Genomic DNA, 19,844 nt, shown 5'->3' with positions numbered 1-19,844 from the left:
TCAATGTCCTAATTAGTTTTTCCCAATTTTTAGTTTCCCATTAATGTTTAAATTTAACATTTAATATTTATAATTTCCAAGTTTTAAGTGACCAAAGTTTCCTTTATCACAATTCATCACAAAGTCTAATATTCAGGATACACGTCTTATCTATTTGAATATATTCTATTTCTCACCATTTTACTTCTAATTAATAATATAGTATAACATTATTTTCTATTAATTTCCAAATGTCTTAAATTTAGTAAACAAAATTTCTCTTGTTTCAACACCAAATACTTCCTCTTTTTTTCTTAATGTCTACTATCTCATATTTAAGCTAGTACAGTTCTTATATCAGCTAAGTAAAAACATGTTTATTACATTTATCAATAGATTTTTAGCTTATATATATATACATATACATATACATATATATATATATATATCTTAATTACTTTTACATTCAACCTTTATAAACAAATCAATATTCAAATTTAACTTTGAATATTTATACTTCCAAGTTTTAAATGACCAAAGTTTTCTTTATCTCAGTTCATAACAAAATCTAGTATTCAAAGTACACATCTTGTCTATTTGAGTATATTCTATTTTAATCCTCACTAATAAGTCAAAACCCCAATTTTCTTCAGCCTTATTCTAGCTTTCTTTCTTTGCCAACTCGGCTTCCATATCCGTGCTTTTAAGTCATCAAATAATTCTCCCTCTGTTATTATATATATTGTTTGAGATAAAAGAGGCCATCCAGTCACCATTTTTTTGGAAGAGCTAACAAATCATCTCTCTATTTTCCCATCTCGACGTAGTTGTCCTGAAATGTTTATCTTCCCTTCAGTGTGGTCGTCTTGATCCTCAGGTTTCTTCTGGTGTGATAAATTAAAAGCTTTACAATCAGAGAATGAAAATAATTTTGTCACTGAGAATAGAACACAGCTGGGCTTCTCACAGTTGATATCTGCCAAGGTTGCAAAAGTCTTATCTATAGTCTGGGCTTCAAGCCTTTTAGACAATAACAAGTTGTAATATCAGGTTTAGCCACAAGATGTCGCCCATATCATTTAAGATTTTTGTCTTTTTTTTTAAGTCCAAATTTTTTATAATCCTTTTTCAATTTTACTTCTTTTTTGTAAGTAAAAACCCAAATCTTTAATAAGAATAAGAAATCTTTTAGTCCTCAAATTTTAGAAAGATAAAAATCCAGTTAGAATCAAGTTATTCTTTCAGCATTTTAAACTCCCCTGGATAGTCAGTCGCCACTGTTTTTAGAGGGTGGGATACAATTTCCCTTCCCTCTCTCCACAGGAGGGAAAATACTTTGGGCAGCTTATACAGGTGGAAAAAATAATTAGGCTTGAAGAGAGGTTCAGATCTCATCCAGTCTCATCCGCGCTGCGTTATAGGTGCCTGATGGTAAGTTTGACTTCGGCTTTCTGCAGCCTAGTGACAGGCCATATTTCTTTTTTCTTTTTAAATATATTTTATTGGTTTTATAGTTTTAACAAAAAGTGTTTAAGACACACCGTGGTGTTTGGGTAAACAAAGATTCCAATATAAAATCACACAATAACAGCTCAACTTAATACATTCGCTATCATCTCTCCATTTCCCTCAAGTAACATAGTAAATGTAATATATTTCATTTCTATCCTAAATTTCTATTACTACTAAACCTGTTTATTAAAACTTTAAATCAATTTCAATTACCATAATAGTGTTTTACATCAACATATTATTATTTCAAATACCTCTTGCAAATATATTCAAGTTCTTAATCCCTCTCATCCCTTTTTTTATCACCAATCTTATTTATTTCTTCTTCCAATAATAACAAGTTTAATTTAAAAAAACCAATATTATCATATCTTATCAAATCATATTATTATACACAAACATCTCTTAAGTAATTAAACTTACACATGTATATAATTATAGTTTTCTTACTTCTAAATCTAAATCATCATCCTTAACCTTTCAGCCAATAAGTCCATTTTTTTACTTATAGTAGTCTTTAACTTAATTCATTTCCATTCATTAAAGAAAACAAATTCTATCCAATTAATTATCATACCATATCAAGACGTATTATTATACACAAAAATCTCCTAATTAATTAAGCATTTCAAAATTCCAGTCTAAATCAATCTATTATTCCAAGGAATGCATTCTTAGTCTCTATAAAGCCAAGTTTCTTTTTTCACTCCACATTTAACTTTCATATTTCCATATCAAATTTCCATAAAACAAAAAAGTCATCAAACTAAATTAAACACACATAAATATTATTGTAGATTTCTTACTTCTAAATCTAAATCATTATCCTTAAAACAATCCATAGAACCAACATTGCCTTTTAATCCATTAAAGAGTTTTTACTAATTTAAACACGCATGTATATAATTGCATTTTTCCGTTCTAGATCATTATCCTTAAAACAATCCATGAAGTCAACATTGCCTTTTACTCCATTAAAGATTTTTAAATTTGTTTTTCAATCTAATTCTGGGTTTCTTTCTATGCCACACAGGCTTCCATAAAAATGCTTCCCTTTCAACCAATAAGTCCATTCTCAATGCTTGTAATAATCTTTGAGCAAATGTACGTCTCTTTCTCTGCAGTAAACATCTTTTTTCTCTTTCAACCAATAGATCAGTTCTTATTGCTTGTAGTAGTCTTTGAGAGAGTATAGATCTCTTCCTCTGCAGTAAACGTCTTTTTCTGTTCTCTTTGCAATATAGTTGCTTTGTATTTTGAAGTCTTAGTCTTTGCTTCTTTTGGTTCTCTAAGTTGCTAAAGAGGGGATTGTCAGATGAAGTAAATTCCACTTCTATCTCTGTAAATTCCTCTTCTGGTACATTTTGATTTATGACATGATCAGTTGTAACCTGGACATCAGTTTGAGCAAATGTAGTAGAGTCTCTGGATCTTAATTCTAAAGTACAGTTTTTAAATGTAGCACAAATTTCTGCAGTGGCCTCATAAATATTTTCCAATATAAGTGCACAGTTCAGTTGTATCTGAGGTTTCTCCATTTTAATACTCTTAAAAGGAAATCTCTTTTTCTTTTTTGTAGAGGCTTTGTTTAATGTAAAAACATAAACCCCCCATAGCATCACAGGTGTACAGCTTATCTTTAATGTTTGAAGTTCATAAAAAAAAAGTAAGCAAAGTTACAATATTAAATTTTTGCCACTAGATTTCCTCAGTGAGTTAGGAAAGTCTTTTCCAAAAATCAATTCTTTTTTTCTATCTTTTAAGGTATAATATGTATATATATATATAAAAGTAGAAATAATAACGTTCTTAAAAATAAAGGAGAGAGGAAACCTTTTCCTTCTTTTTTTCCCCTTTTTCGTGTCCAGTTTATAGCCTTTCAATATTTGCAAAATGCCTTTCTTTCCCCCCCCCCCAAAAAAGCAGAAGCCGCCTTTCCAAGCCAGGTAAATAATTTCAAAAGCTCTTTACAGGCACACACACAAAGAAAAAACTGGAATAGAGAGAAAAATAAGAAAAAATTCTCACCCGGATTCACCACGGGGGCACTCAAAGCTTAGATGTTTTCTGACTTACGATCTGAAGCGGCAGGGCGATCGGCCATTTTCATGGCCGATCTTCTCCGTCGGCCCTCAGAGATTCATCCGGATAGCTGGAGGAGCTACTGCTCCTCCGCAGCCAGACCACAGCCTCCTCGACAGAAGTCGCACTCTCCAGGGTGACTTTGGACCCATATAAGGGTCCACCGACGAAGGGAAACCTAGTCGACGAGGAGAGAAGTCTCCCCGTGTGACTAGTGACGCCGCAAACAGGAACCGGAAGTCCGTGACGGGCCATATTTCTATGGCCGGTCTGACGTCTGCCGGTTTGGAGGGCTGCCCCGGATCACGCAGGAGGGCTACCACCATCCTGTGATCTAGCAGGGATCCCCTCCTTGCTTGTCACCCTTACAGGGTGACTTTCTACCCTTTCCAGGGTCCCCCAGCAGTGCAAAATCGGACATGGAAGACGGGGCTCACCTTTCAGCATCCGTGGCGGCCGCATCAGCAAACCGGAAGTCTATGGTGTTTACCTACACATCCAAAGACAAAAATACTTAACCGCATGCCTGCTTCCACAGAATTTGTCTTTAAGCATCAACTTCATTTATGAATTCCCTAGCAGGGTGTGTCCAATATATTCAGAAGGTTGTCATGAAAGGGAGGGCCCTTTTCTCTCCTCCCCCATGGCAGCTATGGACTTTTCCCCCTATCATTTTGCCTGCCAAAAATTGCAGGCTTTTAGAATACATTACTATATAAATACGGATTGTATATAAATATGTGTTTCATTTATTTAATGTAATTTCAAACAAAGATGCTCAACTGCATGAAGGGTCCCTTAAATAACATGGACAAATTAAGATATAGTTAGGAGTGGGTTTCCTTCCAATAATCATAATTAAGAATAATTACAACATGTTGGAATTGGACATGACTGACTGAAGTAAATCTAAGATCAAATGAAAACTCCTGAACGATTATTTATAACCAAGATAAAGGAGAAAGCAAACAAATCCATGTTTCATTCTGGCTTGTTCTTATAAGCTAACTACTCGGTTGCTTGAAAGTACAAATGAACTAAATCTCTTACCGCTAGCATACATATATATTCTTGTAATATTTTTAAATTACAAACAATGAACAACAGTTATTTCTTTATTGAGAGACTTTTGTGATTAGTAGTTTTCTTTTTCCCCCCCATTTCCAATTCTTGGAGACTGCCTGGACACATCCCTACAGTTTTCTTTTCAAGGTTTTTCAGAAGTGGTTTGCCATTGCCTTCTTCCTAGGGCTGGGAGAAAGTGACTGGCCTAAACTGGGACTAGAACTCACAGTCTCCTGGTTTCTAGCCTGATGTCTTCAATAGTACAGCAAACCAGTTCTTGTCTTTCTCTTAAAGCGCTATAAATGGTGTAAATGTTTAGTCCACTTTTAAATTCTTTCATTTTAAAAAGGTTAACTTTCTAATCCTAAAACCAGATTTATCATGGGGATGTAAACACAAATGTCTGAACCATCAAATACAGGGGACCGTAACATGCTCTAATTCAGACATGTCAAACTCGCGATGTCACGTGACGTCGTGCAACATGTCGGAATGGTTTTGCCATTGCTGGCAAAGGGGTGGGCGTGGCTTCCAGATGATGCGTCTGGCCCGCGGGCCGGCGGTTTGACACCCCTGCTCTAATTGTAATCCTAATTTTCCATTACTCTCTTAATAATTTAAATGTGATCAGATGAAATCATCTGTCAATTCTTGTTCTAATAATGACAGTTCAATCCTTCAACAGAGGTCTTCATTTTGTATTTCTCCCAAACAGTAGTGTAGTTTTCTGGAAACCTTTAAATAATGGCTCTCAGAATTACCTAAAACACTTTCTGATAAATTCATATCATCCCTCAGAGTTGGCTCAATTGTTCTATGTTCATACAACCTTCTGGGACTGTTGTTTTTCTGATGTCCTTGTATTTTGAAGGACACTTAATCCACAAAGCTAAACACTCTACGTTTTCAATAAGGTAGACGGAAACAAAAATTACATAATCGCTCCAAGAAACTTAAGTCATTTGTATGTACTGTGCAGTAACTCCAAACTCAGGCTATTAGCACAAACAATTCCCTTTCCAAGCCTAGAGACATTGCCAAAACATGTTATTACAGTACAGGTTTACAATGTTTTACAAGAACATTACAATAACTTGGATGCCAGACATTTGTAGATTATAATAGCTGTGTGTCAAGATTATAATTGCCATTTTGGATAGAAATTTTGGAAACAAATCTCCAAACTTATATGAAGAACACCAGATAAGGGAAGTTGATAATCAATTTCAGATGAAACCCCACACCCTTCTCCTCATCTTGTACCTGAAATTTCAAGGACTGAACTGTATGCCTTCAGCATGCAAAATATGTGCTCTACAAGTGAGTTATGACCTGCTTAGCTGTAGACAATAGCAAAATAAATTCCTTAATCAGCAACATTCCAATATTTCATGGAACTAATGTTAAAGTACTGGGAGATAGGCTACCCTTAAATAGCAGAGTATGCATCTATACCAGGGGTAGGCAGCCTTGGCTCTTTTATGATTTGTGGACTTCAACTCCCAGAATTCCTGAACCAGGCATGCTGGCTCAGGAATTCTAGGAGTTGTAGTCCACGAGTCATAAAAGAGCCAAGGCTGCCTACCCCTGAGCTATACCTTTCTTTGCAGTATGTTTTCAAGTGACAAAAACTATTCTCCAGGGGTGGGCACGACTCCCTCACTCCATGATACTGGGGGACACATTGCCACTGTTGCACCTACTACTAGCTCGTGGCTCACTAAGAGAGTGAACAGGGAAAACAGGGCTGAATTTGCCAATGGAGCTTAACGAAATAACAGAATTGGGAGGGATTTTGGAGGCCTCCAATTCAGCCCCCTGCTCAAGCAGGAGACCCCGGCCTACACCATTCCCAACAAATGGAAAATGTTGTTATGGACTCACCCACCAATGGCTTGGTGGCTGAGTCCATACAATATTTTCCTCAAAAATGAGAGTTGGTACTTAACCGGAGACCCTGAGAACAGAACAGAACCATTCTGTGATCATGATTTAAGAAAACAGAGTATGACCTGAAGGGCTTGCAGGGTTGTTGTTGTTGTTGTTGTTATTGTTGTTTGGGTATTCCTGCCCTAAAACAATTTGGCTTACGCTACAGCAATTTAGAGTATGTAGCAATGCTTGAAGAAAATTATAAGATTAGAGCAGTGAGCAGCCATACTTCAGCTCACATAAGAGGACCAACAAAGCAGCCAAGAGAGGAAGCAATATTCTATACAGAGGAGAGGATCGTTTGTTGTTTGGAAAAAGCCCAATGAATGAGAAGCTGAATACACACCATAAATTCTACAGCGCTGGAACCATCTTACAGCTCCTCAACAAAGCAACTGGCTGTAGTGAACGACCAAATCCCATCAGGCACTTCCCTTTCCTGCATTAACTGAAAGAGTCGAAGACTCCTTAGTGTGCCTGAGTACACAGGTAGGAATATCCATAATGGCTGCAAATGGTATACAGTAGATAGGAACAAACCTTCACTGACTCGTACTTGCAACAAACGGAATGGAGGTACGCATTGGATAGAACTGGATTTGTGTTCAGTTTGAAGTCCAAGGAAGATGAAGGAAAGAAAGACACTTTCCTAGCTATTTGCCTAGCAGATCTTTCCCTGTCTCACTCTTGAGCAATTAAAGCTTTTGTGGCCAAGCCTAAAGAAAGGAAATTGAGGGGAAAGCATCTGAGTGAAGATTAAAGAGAGAACACGTGGAAGAAGGAAACTGGGATTGTCAAAAGATACAAGGGCAATTTGGAAATAAACCTCCATTTGGTTATCAATGACAGACACAGCTGATATCTGCCAAGGTTGCAAAAGTCTTATCTATAGTCTGGGCTTCAAATCAAGTCTCTTTTAGACAATAACAAGTTGTAATATCAGGTTTAGCCACAAGATGTTGCCCATATCATTTAAGATTTTTGTGTTTTTTTTAAGTCCAAATTTTTTATAATCCTTTTTCAATTTTACTTCTTTTTTGTAAGTAAAAACCCAAATCTTCAATAAGAATAAGAAATCTTTTGGTCCTCAAATTTTAGAAAGATAAAAATCCAATTAAAATCAAGTTATTTTTTCAGTGTTTTAAACTCCCTGGATAGTCAGTCACTGCTATTTTTAGAGGGTGGGACAGAATTTCCCTTCCCTCTCTCCACGGGGGGAAACTACTTTGGGCAGCTTATACAGGTGGAAAAAATAATTAGGCTTGAAGAGAGGTTCAGATCTCACCCAGTCTCATCCGCGCTACTTTTTAAGTGCCTGATGGTAAGTTTGACTTCGGCTTTCTGCAGCCTCATGATGAGCCATATTTCTATAGCGGTCTTTCGTCCGCCAGTTTGGAGGGCTGCCCAGATCGAGCGGAAGGGCTTCTGCTCTCCTGCAATCAAGCGGGAATCCCCTCCTTGCTCGTCACCCCTACAAGGCGACTTTTGACCCTTTCCAGGGTCCCCCAGCGATGCGAAATCAGACATGGAAGACGGCGCTCGCCTTTCAATCGTCTGTGGCAGCCGCGCTGGCAAACCGGAAGTCTTCCGTTGGGATGTTTTTGATCGACTCCCCCCAATGCCCAGATTTGGTGCCGAACGACTACTACTAAGGAATTTCAAAACTTTTACAATGCTATGACAAATGCCTCAATTTGAATGGTGATTATGTTGAAACATAATGTAATGTTGTAGTTTTCTAACGTTTATAATAAAAGTTCTGTATCTGCATGTGTCTGTCATTGATAACCAAATGGAGGTTTATTTCCGAATTGCCCTCGTATAACCAAAATGATTGGAAACAGCCACATAACCTTGGTATGTTAGTTTAGAGGAGAAAGCTAAATAATGCTTAGGTGGGAGAAACTATGGATGGAGCAAAGTCTTTTTTGGAACTAGAATATATTTAGGAGAAAAATCTCCTAAGCAGCGAGAAGGCAGAGACTCTAGCGCAGTATTTCTCAACTTCAGCAATTTTAAGATCTGTGGATTTTAACTCTCCATATTCCCAGCCAACATGAAGTCCATATAGTCTTACAGTTGCTGAGGTTGAGAAAAGCTGCTCTAGAGCAGGGGTCTTCAAACCTGGCACTTTTATGACTTGTCGACTTCAGCTCCCAGAATTCCTCAGCCAGTGTGCCTGGTGAGGAATTCTGGGAGCTGAAGTCTACAAGTCATAAAAGAGCCAGGTTTGAAGACCCCTGCTCTAGAGGAATGGCATTGGCTGCCTGGTAGAAATGAACTAAGTCCTGGGTCAGAAGTGAAACCAGATGCCAAATTATGTCCCCGTAGCACTTTTGGGGATGGGTATTTGAGACACCGCAATTTTTCAGTGTTAAATGCCTTAGCTCATCCCACTATGTAAAAGGAGAATAGACATGGCTCTGAAGAAGATATTCAACAGCCATTAGGCAAACACAAGCAGAGCTTTGAAAGGGAAGAGTGAGGAAGAAACTGAAGATCACCCCACCTTCATTCATTTGGAGTAAAAGGAAGGGGGGGAAACTTGGTCAGGCTTTCAAAATTCTGGTTTAAACATTGCAACACTGGAGTTATGGTAATCCTTGTGCAGTTTACTTCTGACTTTGAGCATTTGACTAGCCAACATAAAAAGAAAGCTTTAGTTTCCCCTCTGATTTTTTTTTTTTAAAAAATAATTCTTAAAGACTGAAGCTTTTGCTTTCATTTCCTCAAAAGGAGATGGGATTGCTGCTCTTTAGTCACATGCCACAAGCACAAGGTGATGCTACAGAGCTGGTTTTTCTTTTCTTAAAAACAAGTATCGTCTTCATCACCACGCATATTTTAGAGTAAATTGCTCAAGCTGTAAGAATCTCATCTGTCACACAAGCCAGTATTAATGGGAAGGAGTTGGTCAATGTATTTCCTTCCTGAGAAGGAGAGAGATAAGGCAAGAGAACAGCTGATAGAACAGAGACCCTTTCAGCCATTTTGTATCCCTCCCCTCAATAGAGTTAGGGAAATGGAATGGAATGGAAAGGGATGAGATGGATCCATGATGTGGATCTAAAAAGGAATTGTTAAAAGAACCATTAGAAACAACCCCCGTGAGGGGAAAATAATTGTGGTAGAGGAAGAAGCTAACATGGCTGCACAGAAAAGCGGGGAGATTCTCCAAACAGAGAGGAAGATGTTAGAAATACAGATTAACTCAGTTGGTCAAAAGACGCTGGGAGCAATAAAAATGGTTTAATCAAAATGATAAGCAAACAATGAGCATATGAGTTGCTCAACAAAAATGACATTTTGATAAACAACAAAATGAGAGAATTGGTTAATTACTATTTTGGATCCAACTTCTGGGCAAAGATAGCATATATTCTACCACAAAACTGAGGTGCAAGGTGAAAAGGCAGCATTAAAGTTTGAGACTGGTATCATAATAATAATAATAATAGTAAAGTTGGAAGGGACCTTGGAGGTCATCTAGTCCAACCCCCTGCTCGGGCAGGAAACCCTACACCATTTCGGACAAATGGCTGTCCAGTCTCTTCTTAAAAACTTCCAGTGTTGGAGCATTTACTGCTTCTGGAGGCAAGCTGTTCCACTGATTAATTGTTCTCACTGTCAGGAAGTTTCTCCTTAGTTCTAGGTTGCTTCTCTCCTTGATTAGTTTCCACCCGTTGCTTCTTGTCCTGCCTTCAGGTGCTTTGGAAAATAGCTTAATTCCCTCTTCTTTATGGCAGCCCCTGAGATATTGGAATACTGCTATCATGTCCCCCCTTGTCCTTCTCTTCGTTAAACTAGACATACCCAATTCTAGCAACCGTTCCTTATATGTTTTAGCCTCCAGTCCCCTAATCATCTTTGTTGCTCTTCTCTGTACTCTTTCTAGAGTCTCAACATCTTTTTTACATCGTGGTGACCAAAACTGGATGCAGTATTCCAAGTGTGGCCTTACCAAGGCATTGAAGAGTGGTATTAATACTTCACGTGATCTTGATTCTATCCCTCTGTTAATGCAGCCTAGCACTGTGTTGGCCTTTTTGGCAGCTGCAGCACACTGCTGGCTCATATTTAAGTGATTGTCTACTAGGACTCCGAGGTCCCTCTCACAGTTACTACTATTGAGCATGGTGCCACCTATGCTGTACTTGTGCATTTGGTTTTTCTTGCCTAAATGTAGAACCTTGCTTTTTTCACCATTGAATTTCATTTTGTTAGTTAGTGCCCAGTGTTCAAGTCTGTCCAGATCCTTCTGTATCTGAAGCCTGTCTTCTGGAGTGTTGGCTATTCCTGCCAGCTTGGTGTCATCTGCAAATTTGATGAGTTCCCCATCTATCCCTTCATCCAAATCGTTGATGAAGATGTTGAAGAGTACTGGGCCCAGAACAGAGCCCTGGGGCACCCCACTACACACTTCCCTCCATATAGATGCAGTTCCATTGAGGACCACTCGCTGAGTACGGCCGGTCAGCCAGCTACGGATCCATCTGGTGGTGGTTCTGTCTACCCCACATTTTTCTATCTTGTCAAGTAGTAGGTTGTGATCTACTTTATCAAATGCCTTACTGAAGTCCAAGTAAATTATGTCCACAGCATTCCTCTGATCCACTAATTTTGTCACTTGGTCAAAGAATGCAATAAGATTTGTCTGGCATGATCTATTTTTGACAAACCCATGTTGGCTTTTAGTAATGACTTTGTTTGCCTCTAGGTGTTCGTTGATTCGTTGTTTGATTATCTTTTCCAGGATCTTCCCAGGTATTGAGGTCAGGCTGATAGGTCTGTAATTTCCTGGATCCATTTTTTTTCCTTTTTTGAGGATGGGAACTACATCAGCTCTTTTCCAGTCCTCTGGTAGTTCCCCTGTGTTCCAGGATCTTTGAAAAATATAGTTCAGTGGCTCCGATATCACATCTGCCAGTTCCTTGAGAACTCTGGGGTGTAATCCATCTGGTCCTGGCGATTTGAACTCATCTAGGCTGGACAGGTGCTCCCTAACCATTTTCTTGCCTATCTTGTGTTTCTGTTTTGTTTTTTATGGCACTATTTTTGATAGGTTGGTCTGTTTTTTCCCTTTGTGTAAAGACAGATGCAAAAAATGAGTTAAATAGTTCTGCTTTCTCCCTGTTGCTTGTCACCTTCTTGCCACTTCCACCCACTAATGGACCAATCATTTCCTTCACTTTTTTCTTGTTTTTTACATGTTGAAAGAAGCTTTTTTTGTTATTTTTGACTTTGGTCGCAAGCCTTAGTTCATTTTGAGCCTTGGCTTTCTTCACTTCATCTTTGCAGGCTCGGGCTATTTGCTGATATTCTGACTTATTTATGTTCCCCTCTTGCCACTTTCTGTACTTGTCCTTTTTATCTTTCAATTTGTCAGAGAGTTCTTTATGCAGCCATGCTGGTTTCTTTTGAGAGCTGTTATTTTTCCTCTTTGTTGGTATTGTGCTAGACTGTGCTTTTATTATCTCATTTTTCAAAATTTCCCAAGCTTCTTGAGTTGTTTTCCCCTTGAGGATTCTCATCCATGGAATCCTTCCCAAGCCCTCTCTAAGTTTATTGAAATTAGCTCTCTTGAAGTCCAAGACTCTAGTTTGACTGTGTTCTATTGGTTGTGCTTCTATAATGTTGAATTCTAATATTGCATGATCACTTCCTCCCAGGGTTCCTATGGCTTCAACACCGTCTATCATTTCATCTCTGTTAGTGAGAATTAGATCCAAAATGGCTAATCCCCTAGTTCCCTTCTCTACTTTTTGGGAGACAAAGTTGTCTGCTAGGTTTGCCAGGAACCTGTTTGATCTTCCACTTGGTGCGGAGTTTGTCTCCCAGTTGATGTCAGGGTAGTTAAAGTCCCCCATTACTATTGTGGTGTGCTTCCTACATACCTTAGTTAGCTGACTAGCAAAAAGTTCATCTATTTCCTCTGTTTGGTTGGGTGGTCTGTAGTATACACCTATGGCAGTGTCATTTCCCCCCCTTTTATATTGACCCAAATGCATTCAAGACAGTTTTTATCATTGTTGTACTCTATTTCTGTGGAGATGTAGTTATTTCTTATATAGAGAGCAACTCCACCTCCTCTTTTATTTGGTCTGTTTCTTTTAAATAATTTAAATCCCTCTAGCTGTGTGTTCCATGTGTGAGTTTCATCCCACCATGTTTCCGTAATGGCAACAATATCGTATCTGCCCTCGTTAACCTGAATTTCTAGTTCACCCTGTTTGCTGTTCATACTCTGTGCATTGGTGTATAAACATTTGAGTCCTTTGTGGGTGGCCCTGTGTTTCCTTTCTACATAACCTGTGTGGTGCCTGAGTTCCCCTATTGTCTTACCACCTATTTGGTTAGTGCACTTTATGTAGCACTCGCTATTAGAGGCTTCATTTTGATTGGTAGCAAGGTTGGTATTCTTGTCCACACACACATCTATGCTACATGCACTGATAGCCCTCATCCTTCAGTACTGAGAAAAAAACAGATGATGTTTTGGCCAAAGGTTTACATATTATGTTTGAGATATCCTAAATAATGGATTAAGTACCAGATGACTGGAAGAGGCAAAATTTTCCCTATCTTCAAACAGGAAACAGAAGAATGAAAGAAACTATAGATCAGAAGACTGCTGTGTTTCAGTTTGAAATGCTTCATTTCTTCATTATTAGAATTATATTAGCCAACCCATGACCTCTTGGGTCATCATTTCAGACATATTTGCTTACCAGATTCTTCACCTTCAAGAGTGGCAAAGCTTCTAACATACTTGAAAAGTTATTTAAAAATTCAGGGAGATATTCAGAGATGTATTTGCCTTGGACGTAGCGCACGTTGAGCTGCACAGCACAGTCCAGCGTCAGCAGCTGACCACAGGAAATGTTTTATGACATTTTGCAGTATGTCATAAAAGGCTTGATAATGTTTCTGTCACAAGGTATTTTATAAAATTTGCCAGATTTCAATTCCACAGTAGTCATGAACTCTGGATTCTGAACACATTCGGTACGTTGGTCCATTTGAGATAACGTGGTCTCTCAGCAGTTGGTCTTCAGAGGCAATCACACTATTTGTTGTACTTTCACAGCTACAGAACTGTCTTCATTTCAAAATATACCAAATGTTGCATCTAAGTATGTTCTGCACTAGCTGGGAGATGTTTGTTACCATAGCAAATGTCTTCTTGTAATCTATAGTTTATTATTCTTTCAGAAACAATATGTCTCTACCAACACTCAAACTCAGGAAAAGGTGTGGAAGTGGAGTGGAAGCAGAAGTTTGAAATAAAGGAGATCCTGCCTCCAGAAGCAGTGAATGCTCCAACACTGGAAGTTTTTAAGAAGAGACTGGACAGCCATTTGTCCGAAATGGTGTAGGGCACAGGTCGGCAACCTGTGGCTCCAGAGCCGCATGCGGCTCTTTGAGCCTTCCCCTGTGGCTCCCAGCCTCCTCTGCCATTTGCAGAGAGAGACAGAGACAAAGCGAGGCAATTGTGCTTCCCTGCTTCTCTGTCTCTCTCTCTCCGTTTCTCTGTCTCTCTCTGTGTTTGTGTGTAAAACAGAGTACACTCACAGTGTTCTCCGAGGAGCTGAAAAGCTTATTGGGCAGAGCTCCTCCCTTTGCTGCGTCTCTGCAGGAAGCAGGAAGCAGAAAGGGCAGGAGAGAGCTAGCTAGCCCAGCTATGCTGACTCAGGAATTCTGGGAGTTGAAGTCCATGAGTCATAAAAGAGCCGAGATTGCCTACCCCTGAGCTTGTGGGAGAACAGCTTGAAGCCAGCTTGCCAGGTGACCAGCAGATAGGAGAGAGGGAGAGAGGGGGGAGAGAAAGAGAGAAAGAGAGGGAGGGAGGGAGAGAGAGGAAAGAGAGAGAGAAAGAAAGAGAGTGGGGGAAGAGGACTGGCAGACCAAGGGCAGATAGAGAGAGAGGGAGGGAGGGAGAGAGAGAGAGAGACCCTTTTGACATCTAAAATGAAGATAACACTGCATATATCCCTTTTTACCTGTGTGTGTATGTATATGTATGTGTGTGTGTGTGTGTGTGTGTGTGTATACACACATACATACACATACACACATACATACATACACACAAACAAACACAGACACAAACACACACATACCTATAATAAAGGTAAAAAAGGATATATGCAGTGTTATCTTCATTTTAGATATCAAAGGGTTTTGCGGCTCCCGGTGTTTTGTTTTCGGTGGGGAACGGGTCCAAGTGGCTCTTTGAGTGTTTTGGGTTGCCTACCTGAGGGTTGGGTTTCCTGCCTGAGCAGGGGGTTGGTGTACGGTTTCCTGCCTGAGCAGGGGGTTGGACTCAATGACCTCCAAGGTCCCTTCCAACATCATCATCATCATTACTACTACTACTACTACTACTACTACTACTACTACTACTACTACTACTATTATTATTATTTGTAGCTCAGGGTTGAAATGAAGGGTCCTTGGTATTCTCTGAACTTGCTTGTTTTCTTGCAGATGTTTAATTACCCAAACTAGGTATCATCATCAGTGCTAGATCCCTAGATAACGTCACTAGCACTAATGATGTTACCTAAATTTCGGTAATAAAACCTCTGCAAGAAAACAAGCAAGCTTAGAGAGCACCAAGGACCCCTCAGATGTTTGAAAGCCCTACATGAAATCTCATTGAACAAAGGGTTCATAAATGGAAATAACTTTGCTTACTTGTAAGGGATTTCACAAATTGTATCAATTAGTTTCCCATTTTACCTGTTGGATTAATCAACTGGTATTCTTTACAGGTTTTTGGATGAAAAGTTTTATAATAAGCCAGGGGTCTTCAAACTCGGCCCTTTTATGACTCATGGACTTCAACTCCCAGAATTCCTCAGCAAGGCATGCTGGCTGAGGAATTCTGAGAGTTGAAGTCCATGAGTCATAAAAGGGCCGAGTTTGAAGACCCCTGTAATAAGCCAAACAACATGGCCACCTATTATGACCACTGTAGTTCCAAAACAGTTGGATGGTTCCCTACTTCTAAATCAGCAAGAAGATCTGGTGAGCAGTACAGGCATTTAAGGATTTGCGTGTGGGTTCCAAACAACAGGAAGAAGAAACCTGCCTCCAAAAATAATGCTGTATTGTGTGGCAGAGGATTCTGGAATGCATTCAGCTTTAGGGAACACATCGATTTCTCTTCTCTTTGTTAGACCTTTTAAGTCTTGACACTGATCCACATAAATTCAAAATATAACACATCCGGTACTACTTGGTCACTGCCATTTTAGAGGACGAATAACAGTCTTAATTTTTTCAGATAAATCTGTGTCTTAGATCTTCACAATGCAAAACCTCAAATTAAATAGTGATTTGAAACCAACAAATATTTTCCTTTTGGCTATATGAGTCCAACAGCTAGTTAGAAGATTATATTTAACAAGGAGTAGGAGTGCTTTCAAAATAATTCAGGCTAACAAGTATAGTTTTAAATTCACACATAGCAATCGCTTCCCAACAAATATATGGTTATATTAAATGCAGAAATGAAATTACACTTCTTCATTTTGGTCACTTTTTAGATCGTTATTCCAGGATATGTTTAGAAATCTGAAGCGTATGAAATATCACACACAAGAAATGCTTAATTTAAACTAGGTTTTTTTAAAACACCCTATGACAGTGGTTTTCAACCTGTGGGTCAGGACCCCATTTGGGGTCGAACGACCATTTCACGGGCATCGCCAAACAATGTAGTCCACCATTTCCACCCCCCCTTTTTTTCTTAGCCGTGCTACTCCCTTTTATTTTATTTGCTTTTGAAAGCCAATAGAATAGACTCTCTTGAATAGAGTCTAATTCTATTGGCTTTCAAAAGCCAATAGAAATTGTCCAGGCTGTCTCCGCCCTGCTGAGCCCGCCAAAAGTCCCATTCTGCAAACGGTGCTGCACCAGTTGAATAGTCCTCAACTTACGATTGGTTGAGTAGTCCTCGACTTACGACCAATTGGGAGGTCGCGGCATTAAAAAGGTTGAGAACCACTGTCCTATGACTAAGTTTTTTTAAAAAAAAACACCCTATGACTTCTAAATCTAGGTTTTAGTGCCAGGCTTCAGTTATAGTTCATGAAACAATAATAAAGATGATGCTCTGTTAAATAAATGCAAAATTTCACCTTCCAAAAACTATGCAACTTCCAAATAGTAGAGCATGTTGAACTGTATAACACAGTCCAGCATCAGTAGTTGACCACAGGAAATGTTTTATGACATTTTGTATTATGTCATAAAACATTTAACAAACAAATAATTAGTCATTGGTCAGCACAGACATGGAGGAATTCTAGATACATATTTTTATTTTAAAACTGAAACACTAGGACACAAAACAAAAGAATACAGGTTGGCCCAACAACTCAATTCAATAAGCCATTAAGGTTGAAGTAAACTATGGAACAAAGGCACAAGGATTCACATCTATAGTTGGACAAAAGTGAATGGAAAATTGGATAAGGCCACAATTTGCCACCAGTCTATGTTAAAAAAAAAATTACAACATACCATGTTAAAAAATAATATAAATTACTCTCTATTATGTTAAAAGCCAAAGGGGCTCATGAATAACAATCAAAACAGATAGCTGGTTCATTTATTATTTAAACTATTATGTGAGTTGTTTAATTTGGGCACACCATGTCGTCCAATCCTAATAAAATATAATATCTAGCCAAAATATGATTAGCCAAAATATGACTGATTGCAATGATTAAATATTCAACAAGGTTCAATTCGTACAAGCTCTACTTTTTATTAAATCTGATGGCAATTGAGACCAGATTTGGATTTAACAATAACTCAGCCCAGTTCATTTTCTCCATTCCTCATGTAATATCGTATGTTATGAACACAGAAAACATATCAGTGTCAGCACTGCAGCATGACACAATCCTATCATGTAATTAGGATGTTCAGTCACTAAGGGAGGAGAAAAATAATGACACAACACTGTTGTGCACCCAAAGCAAACATGCCTCTTCCAAATACAGTATTAGTCACTCTATATCAAAGCCAGCTGGTCCATTTGTAGGCATTTGATTTTTGCACATCACATTGTAATTTTTCTATGAAATGAAAAGATAAATTAAGCAAGTCTCTCACAAGTCTCTGGACACATTTGTAAAACAGAAAATATTTCAAATAACTGTTTCAAAGATGCACAAAGCACATTATATAAAAAGGTTTTCAAAACCAACGCTCTCATACCCCAAATAATTATCTCTATCATACACTAAAGTACCACTCAACACCACTCATTTAGGATCAAATTCAAACTCAAATAATCCAGTACCACTCAAAAGTCCTGCTGGAAATAACTGTTAATCAAAGCAACACACCCAGTTGTCACAATTGTGAACACTTATCAGGAAATAAGCTCTTCTTTATACAGGCAGAGTAACTTTCAAATAAACATGCATAAAGCTGCAATGCAAGACAGCTTTAGTGTTCTCACACAACACATTCATTATGCTTTATGACCTGTTTGTGAATAGATCTTAAGTTCTAGCCAGCTTCTCCTTACAACCAAAATGGCTCACTTATTAGTTTATTTTATGCTTTGGGTAGTTGTGCCAAAATTTGGGTAACAAGAAAACCAAACCTAAAAGAACTCTCAGCTTATTTTGTTTTAGCTTCACTTCTTTTAGTGATGGGTAAAAGTTTTTACAAAGACTTTGATTGGGGAGGAGAGAGACTCTAAAAATCAAGACTAATTATTAACCATAGTGAATATGTGAAGTAAATGATCCTTTGTAACAAAACTGGTGGCCAATATTCACAACCCCAAAGAGAAACTAAAGCCACCAAATTTTTAATGTAACAAAATGGTTTTGGATCTTCACATTAATCAGTCAAAGATGTAAGTTGGTTTTGAAAGAGTAGATGATATATTAACCAAATGAATTAAGAGCTATGGTACAGTAACAAGAGGATAATTTGCCTTTTGATGAAAGCTTGCTTGATAAAATAAATTTAAGAGTTACTTTGGATATTTTCTCAAAGACGTATACCACAAATTAACTTCATACCTGTTGAATGAAAAACAAATACTTCCAAGCAAAGATATATTTAATTCATTCCCAGAGTCTTGCAGCAGGTGTTGTGATACTGAAATAGATATAAGCAAATAACTGCAACCTTATGTATTGTCCACAAATGACTGAAGAAGTCCTAGAAATGTTGCAACTACTGCTTCTGAATGTATTATTACAGTACCTTTTCTATATTGGCCTTCGAAATAGTATCTGATCTCTGCCATTCAAGACAGCAAAAATCTTGAGAATAAAAGCATTTCTGCCCTAATCATGTCTAATTCCAAATATATATAGATAGCCGCCGTATCCCCTGTGGGATGTTATTATTGTTTATTCTTTGTGGCAATGAAACTTGTGTGGAGCAATATATGAAGAACTCACATCAATTCATCCAAGAGGTGCACCCAAGCTGGGGCAAAACCATAGTCAAAATCCTTCTACAAAACCCAGTGACAACCACTTTTTTCTCCCTCTTTTTGAGAAAGCAGCCTAGACGCAGGGCCAAGGCAGAAGCAGAATTAGCGCAGCCTTGGCCAAGAGGATGGATCTCCCAAAACTAGTCCAGATCTTGAGGATGCCAGCTCCGTCTTGACAGCTGATCAGCTCGACAAGATCAGGCGTGGGGATGGGGCTTCCCTCCTCCCCGAAAACTAAGCCAAAGTAGCCGGGAGAAGAAGCAGGACGAGGGGACGACGATGCCAAGGCAAAAGAGGGGCGGCGGGGCGGGGCCAGGCGGCGGGGAAGGCGGCCGGGCTGGGGAAGGGGTGTGTCGGCGGGGGAGATCCCGCGCAAGCGGCGGCCAGGGGCTACCCGCAGACCGGCCGGGAGAGGGCGGGGAAGAGAGGCGGGGGAGAAGAGGCGGGAGCGCGAAGGGAGGAGCACCCCATAGCCGGAGGGGGAGAAGGCGAGGCCGAGGAGCGCCCCCCCCCCACGAGCCGCCACGCCTCGAGCCGAGTCCCAGCTGCAGCGCCCCCGTCGGGGATTCACGGCGCCCGGGCGGCGCCAGCCCGCAACCTACCGGCCACCGCGGGACCCAGCAAAAGCCGCTGCGCCGATCCACCCCTGCAACATGGCCGCCCGCCCGCGGAGCGCCGGAAATATGAGGCCACTTCCGCTTCCGGCCGCACGAAAAGTGCCCTAATTGCCCCCTCGGGGGGCCCCTCGTCCCCCCCCTCCCTTCAGCACCTGGGCAGCACCTCCACAGAAGCAGCTTCG

The 19,844-nt window shown here is 39.4% G+C and overlaps 1 protein-coding gene across 8 annotated transcripts in view; it reads right to left on the bottom strand.

The window, feature by feature from the left end:
* LOC120315902 (coiled-coil domain-containing protein 71-like) overlaps positions 1 to 19,844 on the bottom strand; it is a 27,301-nt gene extending 7,457 nt beyond the window's left edge. The window contains exons 1-3 of one of the 8 annotated variants that reach the window (XR_005558815.1): positions 19,648 to 19,792; positions 4,011 to 4,063; positions 3,061 to 3,128 (exon numbers count right to left, since the gene is read on the bottom strand). Coding sequence is in view for 1 of the 8 variants with exons in the window: in XM_039360928.1 (XP_039216862.1) it covers positions 753 to 755 (3 nt within the window). In the remaining 7 variants the exon portion in view is untranslated. Of the gene's footprint in view, positions 1 to 752; positions 776 to 2,976; positions 3,129 to 4,010; positions 4,208 to 18,623; positions 18,703 to 19,647; positions 19,793 to 19,814 lie in introns of those variants that run through there. The other 7 variants (XM_039360934.1, XM_039360931.1, XR_005558814.1 and 4 more) reach the window with 7 other exon arrangements.

Source organism: Crotalus tigris, unplaced genomic scaffold (genome assembly GCF_016545835.1).
Source record: "Crotalus tigris isolate CLP2741 ecotype Arizona unplaced genomic scaffold, ASM1654583v1 scf7180000019182.148810, whole genome shotgun sequence".
NCBI classification, from domain to species: Eukaryota; Metazoa; Chordata; class Lepidosauria; order Squamata; family Viperidae; genus Crotalus; species Crotalus tigris.
This window is presented reverse-complemented; position numbering and strand designations above follow the sequence as displayed.